The sequence below is a fragment of the Psammomys obesus genome, unplaced genomic scaffold, assembly GCF_907164565.1.
Source record: "Psammomys obesus unplaced genomic scaffold, mPsaObe1.curated_primary_1811, whole genome shotgun sequence".
NCBI classification, from domain to species: Eukaryota; Metazoa; Chordata; class Mammalia; order Rodentia; family Muridae; genus Psammomys; species Psammomys obesus.
In genome coordinates this window covers 5,021,111-5,036,488 of record NW_026585587.1, presented here as the reverse complement: position 1 = coordinate 5,036,488, position 15,378 = coordinate 5,021,111, and the positions used below count along the sequence as shown (strand labels likewise).

Below are 15,378 nucleotides of genomic sequence, written 5' to 3'. Positions count from 1 at the left end.
GTAGACCTGGCTGACCTGGTACTCACAGCGATCCACCTGGCTTTGCCTCCCAGAGTGCTGGGATTACAGGATTGCCAAACTTGGATTCGTTTTCACTGCAGTTAAAATAATTAAAAGGTGGTTCACCTTTAATCATAAACTCTGGAGACAAAGAGGATTTCTGTGGGTACAAGGCCATCCCAATCTACAAGGAGGGTTCCAAGACAGTGAGGGCTGTTACACAGAGAAACTTGGCTTAAACAAACCAAAAACAAAAAACAAAAAAACAAAACATTAAAAAAAAAAAAAAAAGCAGAATTAGCACTTAAGAAAGGGGTTTCCTGGAGTCTAGGAAAGACACACAAGCAGAAAAAACACAGAGAAAAAGACCCTCTGAAAAGCAGGGGGTTGGAGGCTGAAAAATCCAATCTCTTCTTGAGGCCTAGAGGTTGTAAAACCTTTATAGAGTCTTCCTCCCTTCTTTTAGGGCTGGTCAGTTTGAAGACAGACAGGATGGTTGGTTGATTGATCCGCCACTGTTGTGTGACATGTCCTGACCAGGCGTTGAACTTATTAAACCAGGGCATTAGCAGGGGTCCTGCCAGTAGAAGACAAAACCTCTCAGGTTTTTGTCTTAAGTCAGGAGGCTGGGGAAGAAGCTGGCCATCCTGGAAATTCGCCACGGCCCATCTCCCTATCAGGGGGTCTAACTCCTGGTCTCTCAATACTAACCAATCAAAAAGGTAACATAGGTTTGGTGTAATGGGGCCCAGAGCTTCTTCGTACATGCCAAGCACGTGCTCTCTGCCAGCAGAGAACTCCCAGCCCCACCCAGATACATGACAAAAGATTAGGCTAGGCGATGTAAGCATACTGCTTTTCAGAAAATCAAACAAACAACAACAACAAAAAAAAAAACGAGTAAGAGTTTCTCAGTAAGTCTGAGGTACGCTTTTTGCATGAAAAGTTGGAGCACAAAACGCAAAAACAAGAAGGCAATGTAACAGTCAAAGAAGAAAGATTATTGCTTGGCTACCAGCAGAACGGACCACAGGCTTACGCCCGACCCTAGTTTGCCGATGCCGGCCACGCCCCACACCACGCCCATCGCGCAAAGCATGGTGGGACTTGTAGTCTTTTCCCCCACATCTACTCCCAGGAGGCGGGGAGACCCTGCTTTACGTAAATGAACCCTTCTTCCCAACGCAGTTTCCCTTTTCTCCCTTTCCGCCAGGCCTACTAGGGAAGGTTTGAAAATTCCCGCGGAGTCGGCGCCCGAGGCCGGAACCCTCGCGAGAAGTCGGCCCCGCAGCGCGATCTGCGCTCCTCTCCCCGCCCTGGCCGCGCTCCTTCCCTCGGCGGAGAGGCTCCGTGTGGGGTTCGGGCAGTGCGCCCGGGGTACTGCGCAGAGCACGGCCTGCGCGGTGCCAGCCTAGTAAGTCGAGTCGCCGGCGGGGAGGACGCGGCGCGGGCCGCGGCGGAGTTGGAAGCCGGGATTGGGCCAAGGCGCCGCCGGGGCCTGAGGGGGCCCGGCGAGCGGCCGAGCGAGGAGCGGCTTCCGCGGGCGGGGGCGCGCGCCGGGCCGTGTCTCCCGGGAGATGCTGTGACGGACCGCACGGAAGCAGCGGCGCCGCGGCAGTCGGCGGCCTGGGCCGCGGGGCTCAGGTAGGGCGGGGAGCCGCAGGCCCGCGTGCCGAGGCGGGGCCGGCCGGGGCGGCGAGGCCCGGGCCTAGGCCGGGTGCACCGCCGCGCGGGGCGGCGGCGTCCGCGAGCCGCGACCGGTGCGGCTCGTTCCAGCGCTCGGGCGTTAGTTACATAACCTCGGCGGCGAGCTCTGGCACATGGCGGCAGGGTCCCGTCTCCGCGCTCACCTCCCGCGCCCGTGGGCAGCACCTCAGCCCCCCGGGGCGGGCCCGACTCGAGACCCCGAGCCGTCGTGGTGTAGCGGGGCGATGGAGACCTTTCTGGGGCGTTCCCCGCTGGCAGCCGCGGGCCCTCCGGGTCTCTCCAGCGTCGGTGTGCCCTCCACACGGTCCTGTGCTTCACTTGGATGAGCCCTGGGCGGGGAAGAAAGTTTGACTCGCGAGTGCGGGTCGTGAATGGGTCTGGTGCGGGACGTTTAGGATAACCGTGTCAGGGGCTGGTCTGCGAGGTTTGGGGCCCGATTCGGCTGACTCTCGGGGGCGTCTGTTACTTGTGCCTTTTGAATGGATAGCTACATGTGGTCAGTTGAGACCGGCGGCTTTTGTTGACTTTGCGGAACATTTCTGTGTGGTACCGTGGAGGGAGGACCGCGTTCAGGTCCTCACACACGCCAGGCGAGCGAGCGCTGTACCGCCGAGCCGTGCCCCCGGCATGGGGTCGGTTGATTTTTGGTTCCCAAAGGAAACGGCATCCATTCTGTAGAGGTGTGTTTGTTACAGGAAAGTGAGCGTTGTTATTTTTGAGGCCAGTGATCGATGCGCGTACTAAGCTCGCGCTCCACCACCGAGGTCCAGTCCAGGCCGATGGGCTTTGTTTTAATAGATAGTTGGAGACGTTTTTGAAAGAACGTGTTTTGTTTTGTTTTAATAAGAACAAAACGTACTTTTGAGTTTTCTTCTTGATATCCTGAAGGATCCATGGGCTTTAAGAACAGTCTTCAGTGAGCTTTAGTAACTGTCAGCCTCTCCTAAGACAAGTTGTTGGGGTGAGTTTACTTATTTCGGGCGGTGATGGCAGGTATGGGAAGACCATATCTTGTGATTTAGTTTGTACTTTTATTGGTTCTGGGGGTTAAATCTGTGACCTCACGCGTGTTAAGCGCAGGAACTACCACTGAGCTACTCTCTGTTTACTTTCCAAGATCTTCTTAGAGACAGTTACCACTTTGTAGCCAGGCCGTCTCCGAATTTGAGCTCCTCTTGCCTCAGCCCCTGGAATAGCTGGGATTACACACTGGCCAGAGCCACAGAGTAACTTGGTAGTAAACTGTTACCAATCTCTAGCACAATTTATTTTGTAAACGTTTACAGTTGGAGCACAGATCTCCACTTAACAAGATATTACCCTTTTTAGACTCTCACTTTGTAAATATACAGGGACTCCCAAGAATAAAGTGTTCCTTCTCTAGGTTGATTTAAAGGTCTCTGTAGCCTGTCTAATCCATTCAGTCTTATCTCACGGATTTTCTGTTTTCAGCCTTACAAAGTAAGCACCAGGCCTGGGCTCTCATATTCGAGAAAAGCCGTTTGATGTTTGGAGGCTTATCTTCAATTTGGTGTACCAGCTTAACGTTTTAAAAATTCTCACGTTTCAAATCCTGCCCCTGACTTATACCACCTTTTGTCTGTACTCTCTCTCTTTTAAATCTGTTTGTTCCTAGGATTTCACAGCATATGTATCTCTACTGTAGCATTTATTCTGTATCTGAAACTTTGATTATGAATGCTCTCTTCTAGAATGTAAACTTCTGGAGGTCAGAATGTAGTTCTTCCCTGCCCTTTGTTGGCTTCTATCTTTCTCAGCACAGTGTTTTAAAAGTGGATAGCCAAGAATGTTGGTGCAGGATCATACATGTGGCAAATGGAGGCAGAAAACATGAGAAGTTCAAACCAGCCTGAGCTTCCTGAACTCCTGTCTGAAAACAAAAAGTAAAGCGATGAGTGGTTAATATTTGTATTAAAATGGAAAGAATTTATCCACTTTTTTAGACCAGATACTTAACAAATAGGTTTAGAGTTCAGTTTTGGTCAGTAGACCTCAGTTACTTTGGGAATGTGAATATTTCATTCCAGAAACTTGCTTATGTTATTTAATTTCTTAGCTTTATAAATTTTCTTCATAATGAAATAGTGATATTTTCAAAATAAGAGATGCAGAATATTGAGGGGTTTTAAAATTATATCTTAATGTTTATTGTAACAGTGTATGATGGCATACACCTTTAATTCCATTTCTCAGGAAGGAGAGACAGAAGGATGTCCTAGGGTTTGAGGGCAGTTTATGATACATAGCAAGCTCTTCTCCCTTTTTGTCTAATTGCAAATAGTAGTAGGCCAATTCAGATTGGATTTCATTCCAAATTTCCTAGTCTTTTCCCTGTTTTGTTATACTTCCTGTTGTAATTCCTGAAATTGAACTGTGAATTCATCTAGCGTATTTTCTCCTCCTCTCTATTGAACTTAGTCTTACTGTCTCTTTCAAGTGATTTTTTTTTTTTTTTTTTTAACCTGCTTTACCATTTTGGACATTCAGGCTGTTGCTCAAGAAACAAGTTTAATGACCTTGTATAGTAATTCTGACAGCATAGACTTGCATTAAGCTCTGGTATAGCACTGAGCTTTCTCTATTTTTAGTGAAGGTCTTGCTGTAAAACCTTGGCTTGTCTAGAACGTAAACCAGACTGTCTTGGAACTTGTGGCTATCTTCCTTATTTTTCCTCCCAAATACCAAGATTATAGGTCTGTCACCATGTCTAGCTGAGGAGTCTGCCTCTTTGGAACTCAGTGCATTAAACAACAAGATAGGGTCTCCAGGACTAGATTTGATAATTAACATTCAAGACCAAAGTCAGCTTGTCTCTCAGTTCTCATTGTCCCTTTTTCCCTTTCCGCTCTGCTTTTTATCTCGTTGAGAAAGATATTTTTCAGTTTAACCAGAACTCTTGGTTTTGTTTTCTGCGAATGGGTGTTTACCTCCGTGGATACAGGTGAACTGCACACTCACTGGGTGCCTGGTGCCTGTAGATTCAGAAGGAATTGCCTCCCCTGCAACTGGACTTAAGTTGGTGGCTGTGAGTCACCGTGTGGGTGGCTGAACCAAGCCTGTGTCTTCCCCAAAAGCAACATCTCCAGCCCTACTTTTTGGTTATTTACAAATGAAGGGACTTTAGTCTTCTGTATAGTAGAAATTAAGGATTATAATTTAGATTTAAAGATTATAATTTAGATTTTTTTTTTCTATCTAGTAAAAGATAGTTATCAGATTCCGTTTTTGCAGTTTCTGGGGAATCTGGACATTATTTAGGTTTCTTTTTTACTGGAAAAACAAACAAACAAACCTTTTTCAGGGTTGAAGATGTTAGTTTAGAGGCACTGGGCCAATCCCAGCATACAAAAAGGAAAAGGAGTAAAGTATGGAAAAGAGGTAACTCTTAGTATGGGCCTGTCCCTGTTTACTGCTCTGTCTGCTGTTGCTCTCTCTCTGAAGGTTGGGCAGTGAGGTGAATTACACAGAAGTGTTGTCACAGAACAGGAATAAAGGCTATCCTCAGGACATCTGGCTTTGTGAATATATTCCTAAGGCTGCCTGAAAGAAATAGTTTCTTAGGAAATTGATTTTTATAGATGTTGGACCCATATGTGTATAATTATTTCACTTTTATTTACTTTTGTATGTGACTTGCTTTCCCTCATATTTATTCTGATTAGAAATAATGAAATATACTATACAATAGAACAAATAATCATAATAATTTCATTTTTTAAAAAAATGTTTACAGTGGAAGTATGCAAGACTTAACAGCTCAAGTGACTAGTGATCTCCTGCAGTTCCCGGAAGTGACTGTTGAAGCTCTTGGAGAAGATGAGATAACATTAGAGTCTGTGCTTCGTGGAAAGTTTGCTGCAGGTAAATAAGGTTGCTGATGAGTCACTAATTGGGACTGGAGCTCAGTGGTAAGACACTTGCTGCCTGGCCCTTCTCATGGTCCTAGTTTAGTTTCCGTTACTCCAAACACCGATAACCCGTACCTGTACTCATGCATACACACACATGAATGCGGGGGTGGGGGGGTTAGCAGTTAAGAGCACTTGCTGCTTAATCATGAGGACTGGAGCTGGGCTGTTCAGCCATTCACAAACCTGTAATTTCAGCTTCACGAGATCACCCTCTTCTGGCCTACACAGGCAATCTCATATCCTCATAGAGACAAAACACACCCACACATAAATAAAATAGATACTTATTTTAAAAAATTTTGTTTGTTTTTCTGAGACAGGGTTTCTCTGTGTAACAACCCTGACAGTCCTGGACTTGCTTTGTAGACCAGGCTGGCCTCAAACTCAGAGATCTGCTTGACTCTGCTGGGATTAAAGGTGTGCAGTGACCACACTCAGCAAAAACAGAAAAATTACCAATTTGGTTTGTAAGACAAATATATATTAGTTTGTTTTAAATCTCAATTGTTCAATTTTACCACTGCAGTGGCTCCTCTGTGTGCTTCTTGCTACATTTGTGGGCTGCTAGAGGAGATACTCTACATAGGTGAGGGCCTTGGGCCTGCGCTGTGCTAAGATTGTCCTCCTAGTACCTACCGAACAGGTCCACTTTTGGTCCTGGTTGGCTGCAGACCTAATGGGACCTAATGGCACTGAAACTTTCCCTATCCCATGGAAGTGAAGAAAAGGAATCTCACTGAATAAGATATATACTATCTTTTGAATTGTGTGGTACAACAGAACTGTACCAGAGCAGCAGATTCCTCCTTGTTCTTGTTGTTTTTGTTCTTCTTCTCTTCTCTCTCTCTTTTTTTTTTTTTTTTTTTTTTGAGATTGGGTCTCACTATGTAGCTCTGTCTGTCTTGGAACTCACCAACTAGACCAGACTGGCCTCAAACTCAGAGATTTGAATGCTTTTGCCTCCCGGGATTACAGGTGTGCATCACTGCGCCTGGCTCCATGACAGCTTTTTATTGCAAAAAAACTTTTCTAAGTAAGTATTAATCTGTGTAGCTGAGAATAGAAAGGCTAATCAATGTGATCCTGATGCACACATAGCAAGTTTAGAAAGGAGCCTTGAGCTCTGGCATTCTGGTCTCCACTGTGCTGCGTGTCATGCTATCTTCATAACCAGTACATAGTATCCCTCAACTAGGAGCTCTTGCGTCTAGCTGTCTGGGTGCATTTTTTTGTGTGGGGCTTTTCCTGGGGACATAGAACTTACTGCTTATACAGATGGTAACCTACAACAGACCAAAGTAACGATTACACTAGGTTTGTGAATTTATTGGAATTATAGGAGTGTGAGTGATGGCTATTACAAGAAAAAGAGGTGACTCAAAGGCAGCTGCATCATTGAAAAGCCATCCCCAACATGGAAGTTGCTTCCCTGGGGTCCTCTACACAATTTACAATCTGTCATCAGTTCTGTTGGTCGGTTTCTTTCTCTCAGGAAGAGAACCCATGACTCTTGCAAGTTTAAGCTTTCTCAGCTGTGTACAGCTTGTTTACTTTCTGGGTCTCATGAACCTTCCCTCTCCTGGTAGGTTTTCCATTAGAAAAAATAGTTACACAGTAATGGGCATCTTCATGGTAGCAGAGCAGTTACCTTCATCTAGTGGCTTGTGGAAATGTAGGATGTTGGGTTTGATTTCTTGAAACGTCTCACTATATAGTTCTCCTTCAGTCTCGTAAATACTGGGATTATAAGCATGCAGCACCAATGTCCAGTATAGGGTCTGTTCTTAATTCTTTTTTATACTTCATATCTACCCATCAATAAGTAAATCATATTCTGTCTGTAAGATGAAACTTTTTAATTTATTTAGTTATTCACTTTACAAGATGAAACTCTTAATCCATTCTTTTCACAGTCACCAACTAGTGTGTATCATTTCACAATATCTGCTTTCTCTTTCCTCTCTCTTTTTTTTTTTTTTTTTTTTTGTTGTTGCTGCGTAGTGGCTAGATAACATTAGATTGTGTTGAGTAAATTTATGAATTTGGGCACCAATGTGCCCAATCTCTACTGCACGATTTTACTGCTGTAGTTCTTTATTTTTTTGAGGAACATTGTGCTTTGCTTTTAATTCAGGAGGGGTTAGTAATAGTTTGTATAATAAAAGAAGGGTTATAAAAGAGCTAACTACTTGATTTGTTATGTTGCAGTGATATTATAATAAGCAGTAATTTTGCTTCTTTTTTTTCCTTCGTAGGAAAAAACGGACTAGCATGCTTAGCTTGTGGTCCACAACTAGAAGTTGTAAACTCTCTAACAGGGGAGCGGTTGTCTGCATACAGATTTAGTGGAGTAAATGAACAGCGTCCTGTAGTCCTTGCAGTAAAAGAGTTCTCTTGGCATAAGAGAACTGGATTGTTAATAGGGTTGGAAGAAGCCGACGGCAGCATTCTTTGTCTTTATGACCTGGGCATATCAAGAGTGGTCAAAGCAGTTGTTCTTCCTGGAAGGGTATGTACTGGTTAAGATTCCTTGATAGTTTTCCCTTCCAGGCTGAAAGCTTATAAGATGTTCTTCTTACCTTAAAAACTAATTGAACTTTACATTTACAATTAATATATTTTCATGTAATGATCACCTTCAATATACAGTTCAAATCCTTTACTTAGGGGCGTACATGCTCATGTGATGGTCAGGGCAACTTGTGGGACTCAGACCTACCTCTCCTTTTACCTTTATTTGGGTTCCAGGCATCAAATTAAGGTTGTCAGGCTTGCATCCTTGGGCAGCAAGTAGCTTTACTATCTGAACCATTTTACTGGCCCCTCAAAAATTTAAGATGACCAGGTATAGTAGGACATTCATTTAATCCTAGCACTCAGGAGGCAGAGACAGGTGGGTCTCTTGAGTTCAAGGCAAGAGTCATCATTCAACTATGTATAGCCAAGGCTACCCAGTGAGACCCTGTCTTAAAAAAAAGAGCAGATTATAACTCATTTAGACAGTCTGTACCCCTTTCAAGATTTTTGAGGGAGCTGGAGAGATGGCTCAGCAGGTAAGAGCACTGTCTGCTCTTCCAGAGGTCCTGAGTTCAATTTCCAGCAACCACATGGTGGCTCACGACCATCTATACTGGAATCTGATGTCCTCTTGTGGCATGCAGGCATACATGCAGATAGAGCACTCATATATAAAATAAAATCTTTTTTAAAAACGATCTTAAAGGAGCTGGAGAGATGGCTCAGAGGTTAAAAGCATTGGCTGCTCTTCGAAAGGTTTTCAGTTCAGTTCCCAGCAACCACATGGTAGCTCACAACCACCTATAATGAGATCTAGTACCCTCTTTTAGAGTTCAGGTATATATGCAAACAGAACATTGTAAACATAATATATAAATAAATCTTTAAGAAGATTTTAAAATTGAATGTGTTATGCATGTTTTGCTTGCATATATGTCTATGTACTATGTGCATGCCGTACTCACAGGGCATTGAATCTGCTAGAACTGGAATTAAAGATGGTTGTTAGCCATCATGTGGCACCTCTGGAAGGGCAGCCATTGCTGTTAATTGCTGAGCCATTTTCCAACTCTGGTTTTACACCTTTGATAAAAACACAACATCTTGTTTGTTGTGACTATTGGCTTTTTTGCTGTTATGTTATTTGGGAAGTATTTTGGTCACTGTTCCTGTTGCTCTGAAGATACACTATGACCAAGACAACACGTTTAATTCGGATTTGCTTAAGAGTTTCAGAAGCTTAACCCATTATAATTATGGCAAGGAGCATGGCAGACAGGCATGGTAGATAAATAGCTGAGAGCTATCTACATCCTGATCCACAATCAAAGGAGAGAGAGAATCTGAGCTTGTTGTGGGCTTTTAAAATCTCAGGCCCACCCCCAGTGATACTTTTCTCCCAATATGGCCATACCTACTCCAACAGGGATATACCTCCTAGTCCTTCTAATCCTTTCAAACAGTTCTACTGTGTGGTGGCTAAACATTCAAATGTATGGGGCTATTGTTTTTTATCTTTTTGAGACAGGGTTTCTCTGTACAGCCATGGCTGTCATGGAATTTCCTTGGTAGATTAGGCTGGCCTTGAATTCACAGAGTTCTCTGCCTTATAATTTTTAAGTTTGTGTTCCAAGCTTCAGTCTATTTCATCTTTAAACAGATAATTGTATGTATTTCAGTAAAAATTATGTAAACAAAATGAGCTAGCTAACAAATGACTAGCCTAAACCATGCTATCAAGAAACATCAGTTAATTTTCATTTTTCTTAAGAGTTATGTATTATGTATACAGTGTTCTGCATGCATGTGTGCCTGCATATCAGATGTGGGCACCAGATCTTCTTACAGAAGGTTGGGAGTCACCATGTGGTTGCTGGGAATTGAAATCAGGACCTATGGAAGTGCTTAGCAGCCAGTGCCCTTAACCTCTGAGCCATCTCAACTCCCTAATTTTCATTTTTTATTATGTTGATATAATAGCATAATTTTGAAGTATATTTGAGAATTTCCATTTTTCTAACATTCATAGATATCATGCAAATTATGATTCAAAATAATATTTAAGTCTGTTTAAGTTACTAACATGCCTTGATATCAAATCTTATTTGTTGTACAGTTGATTTAGCTTCTGATCACATATTCTGATTCCTAGGTAACAGCTATCGAGCCTATAATTAATCACGGAGGAGCCAGCGCAAGCACTCAGCATTTACATCCAAGTCTTCGATGGCTTTTTGGTGTGGCAGCTGTAGTAACTGATGTTGGACAGATCCTTCTGATTGACCTATGTTTAGATGACTTGTCATGTAGTCAAAATGAAGTAGAGGCATCAGGTAATTGAGCTATTTTTTTATTGGGAAACAAAAACTGAGCATTTCAATGTGTGGCATAATGGAAAATTTGCCTTTTCAAGACAGGGTTTGTGTAGCCCTGGCTGTCCTAGAACTCAACTCTGTAGATCAGGCTGTCTTTGAACTCAAGTTATCTGCCTCCTAATTTTTTCAAATAGAAATTTCTTCTGTTGTGTGTACCTGGCACTGTAGTCTTCTTGGATAAGTCACGTTACTTTATTGGAATGTCAATATAGTAAAGTAGACTTTGAAAAATGTAGAGATTGGGTTATTGAGGCAGCAGTATTATGAATGAGATCAGGGTAGCATAGAATCTGGAAAGCTCTAGGCCAGGTCAGCCTAGTTAATGAGACTCTTTCTCAAGAAAAGTGAAAAGGAAGAAATGATAAAAGGCTAATGGTTTGTTTCCATATGTATACTAAAAGGATCTACTTTATTTTTATGTGTGATTTTTTTTTTTTTCCTACATATACTGGTTCCTGTGGAGGTCAGAAGATTAGGTCAGGAGGTTAGGTACTCTGGGAACTGGAGTTGTATACATGTGTGGAGACATCAGAGGACATCCTTTTGGATTCAGTTCTCTCCTTCCTGTCTTTATTTTAAAATCTTATATTTTGTGTGCATGTATATGTGTCATTGTGTACATGTGAAGGTCAGAGGACAACTTGCAGGAGATGGTTCTCTGCTTCTACCATGTGGGTCTAAGGAATTGAACTCAGGTCAGTAAACCTTAGTGACGGGTATCTTTTATCAAGTGAGCCATCTTGACAGTCCCCAGTGTACACCTGTATGTGGAATCTAGGAATTGAACTCTGCTGGCCCTTACTTAGTTTCTTAATCTTACTTGTCTTTTATTTTAGACCTTGAAGTTATCACTGGTATTCCAGCTGAAGTACCACACATCAGAGAGAGTGTGATGAGAGAAGGGCGCCACCTGTGTTTCCAGTTAGTAAGCCCATCAGGAATAGCCATTTCTACTCTCAGCTATATTAGCAGGACAAATCAGCTTGCTGTAGGTTTTTCTGATGGCTACTTAGCACTCTGGAACATGAAAAGCATGAAAAGAGAGTAAGTATAATTTTTTTTCCTCTTAGTTGATGATTAATCATTTCTTTTAAGTATAATGCATCAGATATTTGAAAATTAGTATAAGAAAAATGACAGTGTGTATAATTTAATACGTCATAGTTTGATAAGGAAATTATTCAGAATGTAAATTTAGGTTGGTTCTTTCAGAGTTTATAAAGTATCAGTAGAGGATCAAGATTGGGGCCCAGCATGGACAGCAAAGCAAGGTCCATACAACCCTGGCCTTTACAGTACCTTAGCTCAAAGAGAAGAAAGAAAAAAGGGTGAGGGCATTATTACAGTAATTGTGATAGCCCATTTGCTGATCAAGTATATCTATGAATAAACTGCATATGTGTGTAGTGTGAATTCTGTAATCTATTAAAAACAACAGTTTAAGTGTTCTTGGGATTTTTTTAAATAAAAGTCAATTATTGAATACTTAGTAAGTTTTTTATGCTGTTAAATTTCCCTTAAATATAATTGAACTGAAACTTGTATGGAAGTAAAGCAGCTTGTGATAATGAAGCAAGCAGCAAGTGAAATACCAGATTGTAGTTTTTAGGTAAGAGATAGGCCCGTGTCTATTTGATATTTAAGTTTCTTTACCCTTTATTTTCCCCCAGCTATGTTGGTATGTTTTTTGGGTATTTTGTCTTTCTTATAGGTTGTCCTCTGTTCTCGTTCATTTCAACCTTTTACTAGCTCCACTTTTGAATTGCTGCTAAAACAGCATCTGGAAAAATGTTACATTTACAGCATTGTTTTTTTTTTTTTTTTTTAACATTTATTTTTTGGCTTATCACGCTTATAAAGCTGTTCATGAAAACTTTTTAGTTTCTTACTGATTGCCTTTCTTGTCTCTAATTTTTAAATTGTGAAGGGGAGGGAGACTTACATGTGCCACGGTGCATATGGCGGTTAGTACAATTTCAGGAGTCTCTTCTCCTTACACCATGTAGACTCCGGGGATTGCAGTCAGGCCATCAGGCTTGGTAGCACATGATTGACGGGCTGAGACATCTCATGGGCCCTCATCTATTGTTTTTATAGTAGAAAATTGACTTTAAACGCAAGGGACAGCGGGGTATCGCGCCTCTAGCACTGGGGAGATGGAGACGGAGCCAGAATGGTGAGTGTCAGGCCAGCTTCAGCTGTGTGGCAAGTCTGCGAGCAACCTGGGTGACATGAGACTCTGAAAAAGCAAACAAGTTGGATTATTGTGGCAGTTGTTCTGCCTCTCAGGGTGCGCTTTGAGGAATGACAGGAATGGTGTGCATTGTGTGCCATATCCCCCAAATCACTGAATTTAGGCAACTGTATAGTGTCTCTTTAACCCAGATTTTTAGATCAGGTACTTTCTTCTAAACCTTAAACTTTAATTTGAAAATAAGCAGTGTGTTATTTTGTTTGTTTTAGGTATTATACACAGTTAGAAGGTGGAAGGGTTCCTGTCTATGCAGTTGTCTTTCAAGAACCTGAGAATGATCCTCGTAACTGCTGTTACTTATGGGCTGTTCAGTCCACACAAGATAGGTTAGTATGCCTGTGGTTTCTAAAAGTGCGGGTCATGAGGCTGGAGATAGAGCAAGCAGTAAAGAAGTCAAACTGGAACACATTGTTTCTTTTGCAATGTTGGAATTATATTAACCACTGTCATATTGTGATAGCTCCACATGTTGTGCTGTGTGTGCGTTGTGCCTGATTTATTTGGTGCCTTTGCTTCGTGTCCTTATTGCAAAGCCCTCTTCTTGTATAGGGTGTGATCTTTATAAGAGTGGAGGGCATGTCTCTGAAGGTATGTTCGCTGCACTTGCCATGGGATGAGTCTGTTCATACTCTTGTTGTCCAGGAGTCAGTGTGGTACAAAGGAAGGTAGGGAAGGCAGTTGATAGTTTTAGGTCGCCGTATACATAACTAAAATACACTTATTGAGAGAGGAATGTCTAAGAGAGAATATTGGATAAAAGGCATGTTTACTATGCCAAATATTGCATTAGTTACATTTTGTACAAACAAAATCTATTCTGTGCAACTGCAGTTAGTCAGCAGCATTCAATGTGTTATGTAAAAAAATGGGAGGATAAGATGTAGGCTCCGTGTTTTAGTGTCTCGGGTAATTTCTCTTTCTTCCAGTGAAGGGGATGTTTTGAGTTTGCATCTGCTTCAGCTCGCTTTTGGTGATAGAAAATGCTTGGCATCAGGGCAAATCTTATATGAGGTAAGTGGTTATTAGAATATTATTTTTGTCTATTTTGTGTTCTTATAAAAGATAACATACTGAAGTTACTCTCATGTTCAAGTTAAGGCTGTATTCATCTTGTAATGGAAGAAGGAATAGGTTAGTGAGCTTGAGCTTTCTAATGCCCTTCACCTATTTTGCCATTGCAGCACTCTAAATTTTTCTAGGTGGTTTTTTCCCCCCAAGTTTGTTACCTAATTGTACTACCCAGGAGAAATACTCCTAACTTTATTCTGATATATCAAGCAGAAAGTACACCATGAATAACTTCAGGGTGTATACATGAAGATGACTACTTATTTGTCTAACTGAATTTCCAAAATTTAAAAAAGAAGTGTTACAAATAGCTATATTTTCTAAACTCTAGAACAGACTTTCTGAACTAAATGTTTAGGTATCTGGATGGATTTTAGAGAATATGAATTGTAATGATAACAATTTTTTCTGGGAGCATCTCAACCTTTTGTTAGATTTTAAGGGAATCTGTGATGAGAGAATTTTAAGCTGTGCTTAGTGGCACGTGGCTTTAATGTGAGCACTGAGCATAGGCAGGTAATTCTCTAGGAGCTCAAGGCCACCTTTGTCCACAGAGTGAGTCCAGCACAGTCAGTTACACAGAGAGACCCTGACTTGAAAAGAGGGAGGGGTGGGTGGGTAAAAACTGTTCTTGTTCAGTGAGCAAAAGTTTCTCTTTTAAGAATCAATACTCAGTTCTTTTGAGGCAAGGCGAGTTCTAGGACAGCCAGGACTATGTAGAGAGACTTTGTCTCAAAACAAAACTGAGCAAAAAACCCTATTCTTAAGAATTGACTTGAGAACACAGAAATAGACTTGCTGGTTATGGTGTTCCGCTTTGTACTCCAGCTAGTATGTGTGAGTGCTCCCATATTTTATACAACTGCAGAACAGTTACTGGTAATCATTTTTGAGAATGTAATTCTAGCTTGGTATCTACATTTATTGTTGTTTATACTTTTATAGCCTTCAGAGTGATTAGATCTTTTAAGTCTTTTTGTGTGGAAAAACTTAATATAGGAATGTTTGATTTTAAAACACTTATATTTAGAATAGTGTTAAAATTTGTGCATATTTTATGTTGCAGGGATTAGAATACTGCGAAGAAAGATACACGCTGGATCTAGCAGGTGGCATGTTCCCCTTAAGGGGACAGACTAGTAATACCAAATTGTTGGGATGCCAGAGTATAGAGAGATTTCCGTCTCATGGTGACAGGGAAGAAAGTATGAGAGAAGGTTGGTTAAATACTCTTTTAACTATTTGTGTGATGACTTAACATTTATGTCAGAAATACTGATTAATTAAGTTGAAAATTAAGATCCTGGTTATGTCATTTATTCAGTCTTTTAGGTCTTTCTTGCTCTCTGGATTGCCATACAGAACTGCAGAACTGAGACATCAGCTATTTTAGTTAGTACATCTCCATTTTCGTTAGTACAGTTTGTCATTTTGAGCCATGCTGTGTTTACCTTGACACACACCCCCCTTTATTTTAATTTCCTTCTTCTGAGTAAAGATCCTGGGGTAGATTTTTTTAAACCTT

The 15,378-nt window shown here is 41.6% G+C and overlaps 1 protein-coding gene across 4 annotated transcripts in view; it reads left to right on the top strand.

Moving 5' to 3' along the window:
* The first annotated feature begins 1,326 nt into the window (after positions 1-1,326).
* Positions 1,327-15,378, top strand: part of Ahctf1 (AT-hook containing transcription factor 1) — a 51,773-nt gene continuing 37,721 nt past the window's right edge. For 2 of the 4 annotated variants that reach the window (XM_055608938.1, XM_055608931.1), the window contains exons 1-8: positions 1,352-1,414; positions 5,462-5,589; positions 7,895-8,148; positions 10,309-10,489; positions 11,368-11,575; positions 12,995-13,111; positions 13,712-13,796; positions 14,920-15,070. In XM_055608938.1, coding sequence (XP_055464913.1) covers positions 5,469-5,589; positions 7,895-8,148; positions 10,309-10,489; positions 11,368-11,575; positions 12,995-13,111; positions 13,712-13,796; positions 14,920-15,070 — 1,117 coding nt within the window. In that variant the 5' untranslated portion in view covers positions 1,352-1,414; positions 5,462-5,468. Of the gene's footprint in view, positions 1,645-5,461; positions 5,590-7,894; positions 8,149-10,308; positions 10,490-11,367; positions 11,576-12,994; positions 13,112-13,711; positions 13,797-14,919; positions 15,071-15,378 lie in introns of all 4 variants that reach the window. The other 2 variants (XM_055608955.1, XM_055608947.1) reach the window with 2 other exon arrangements.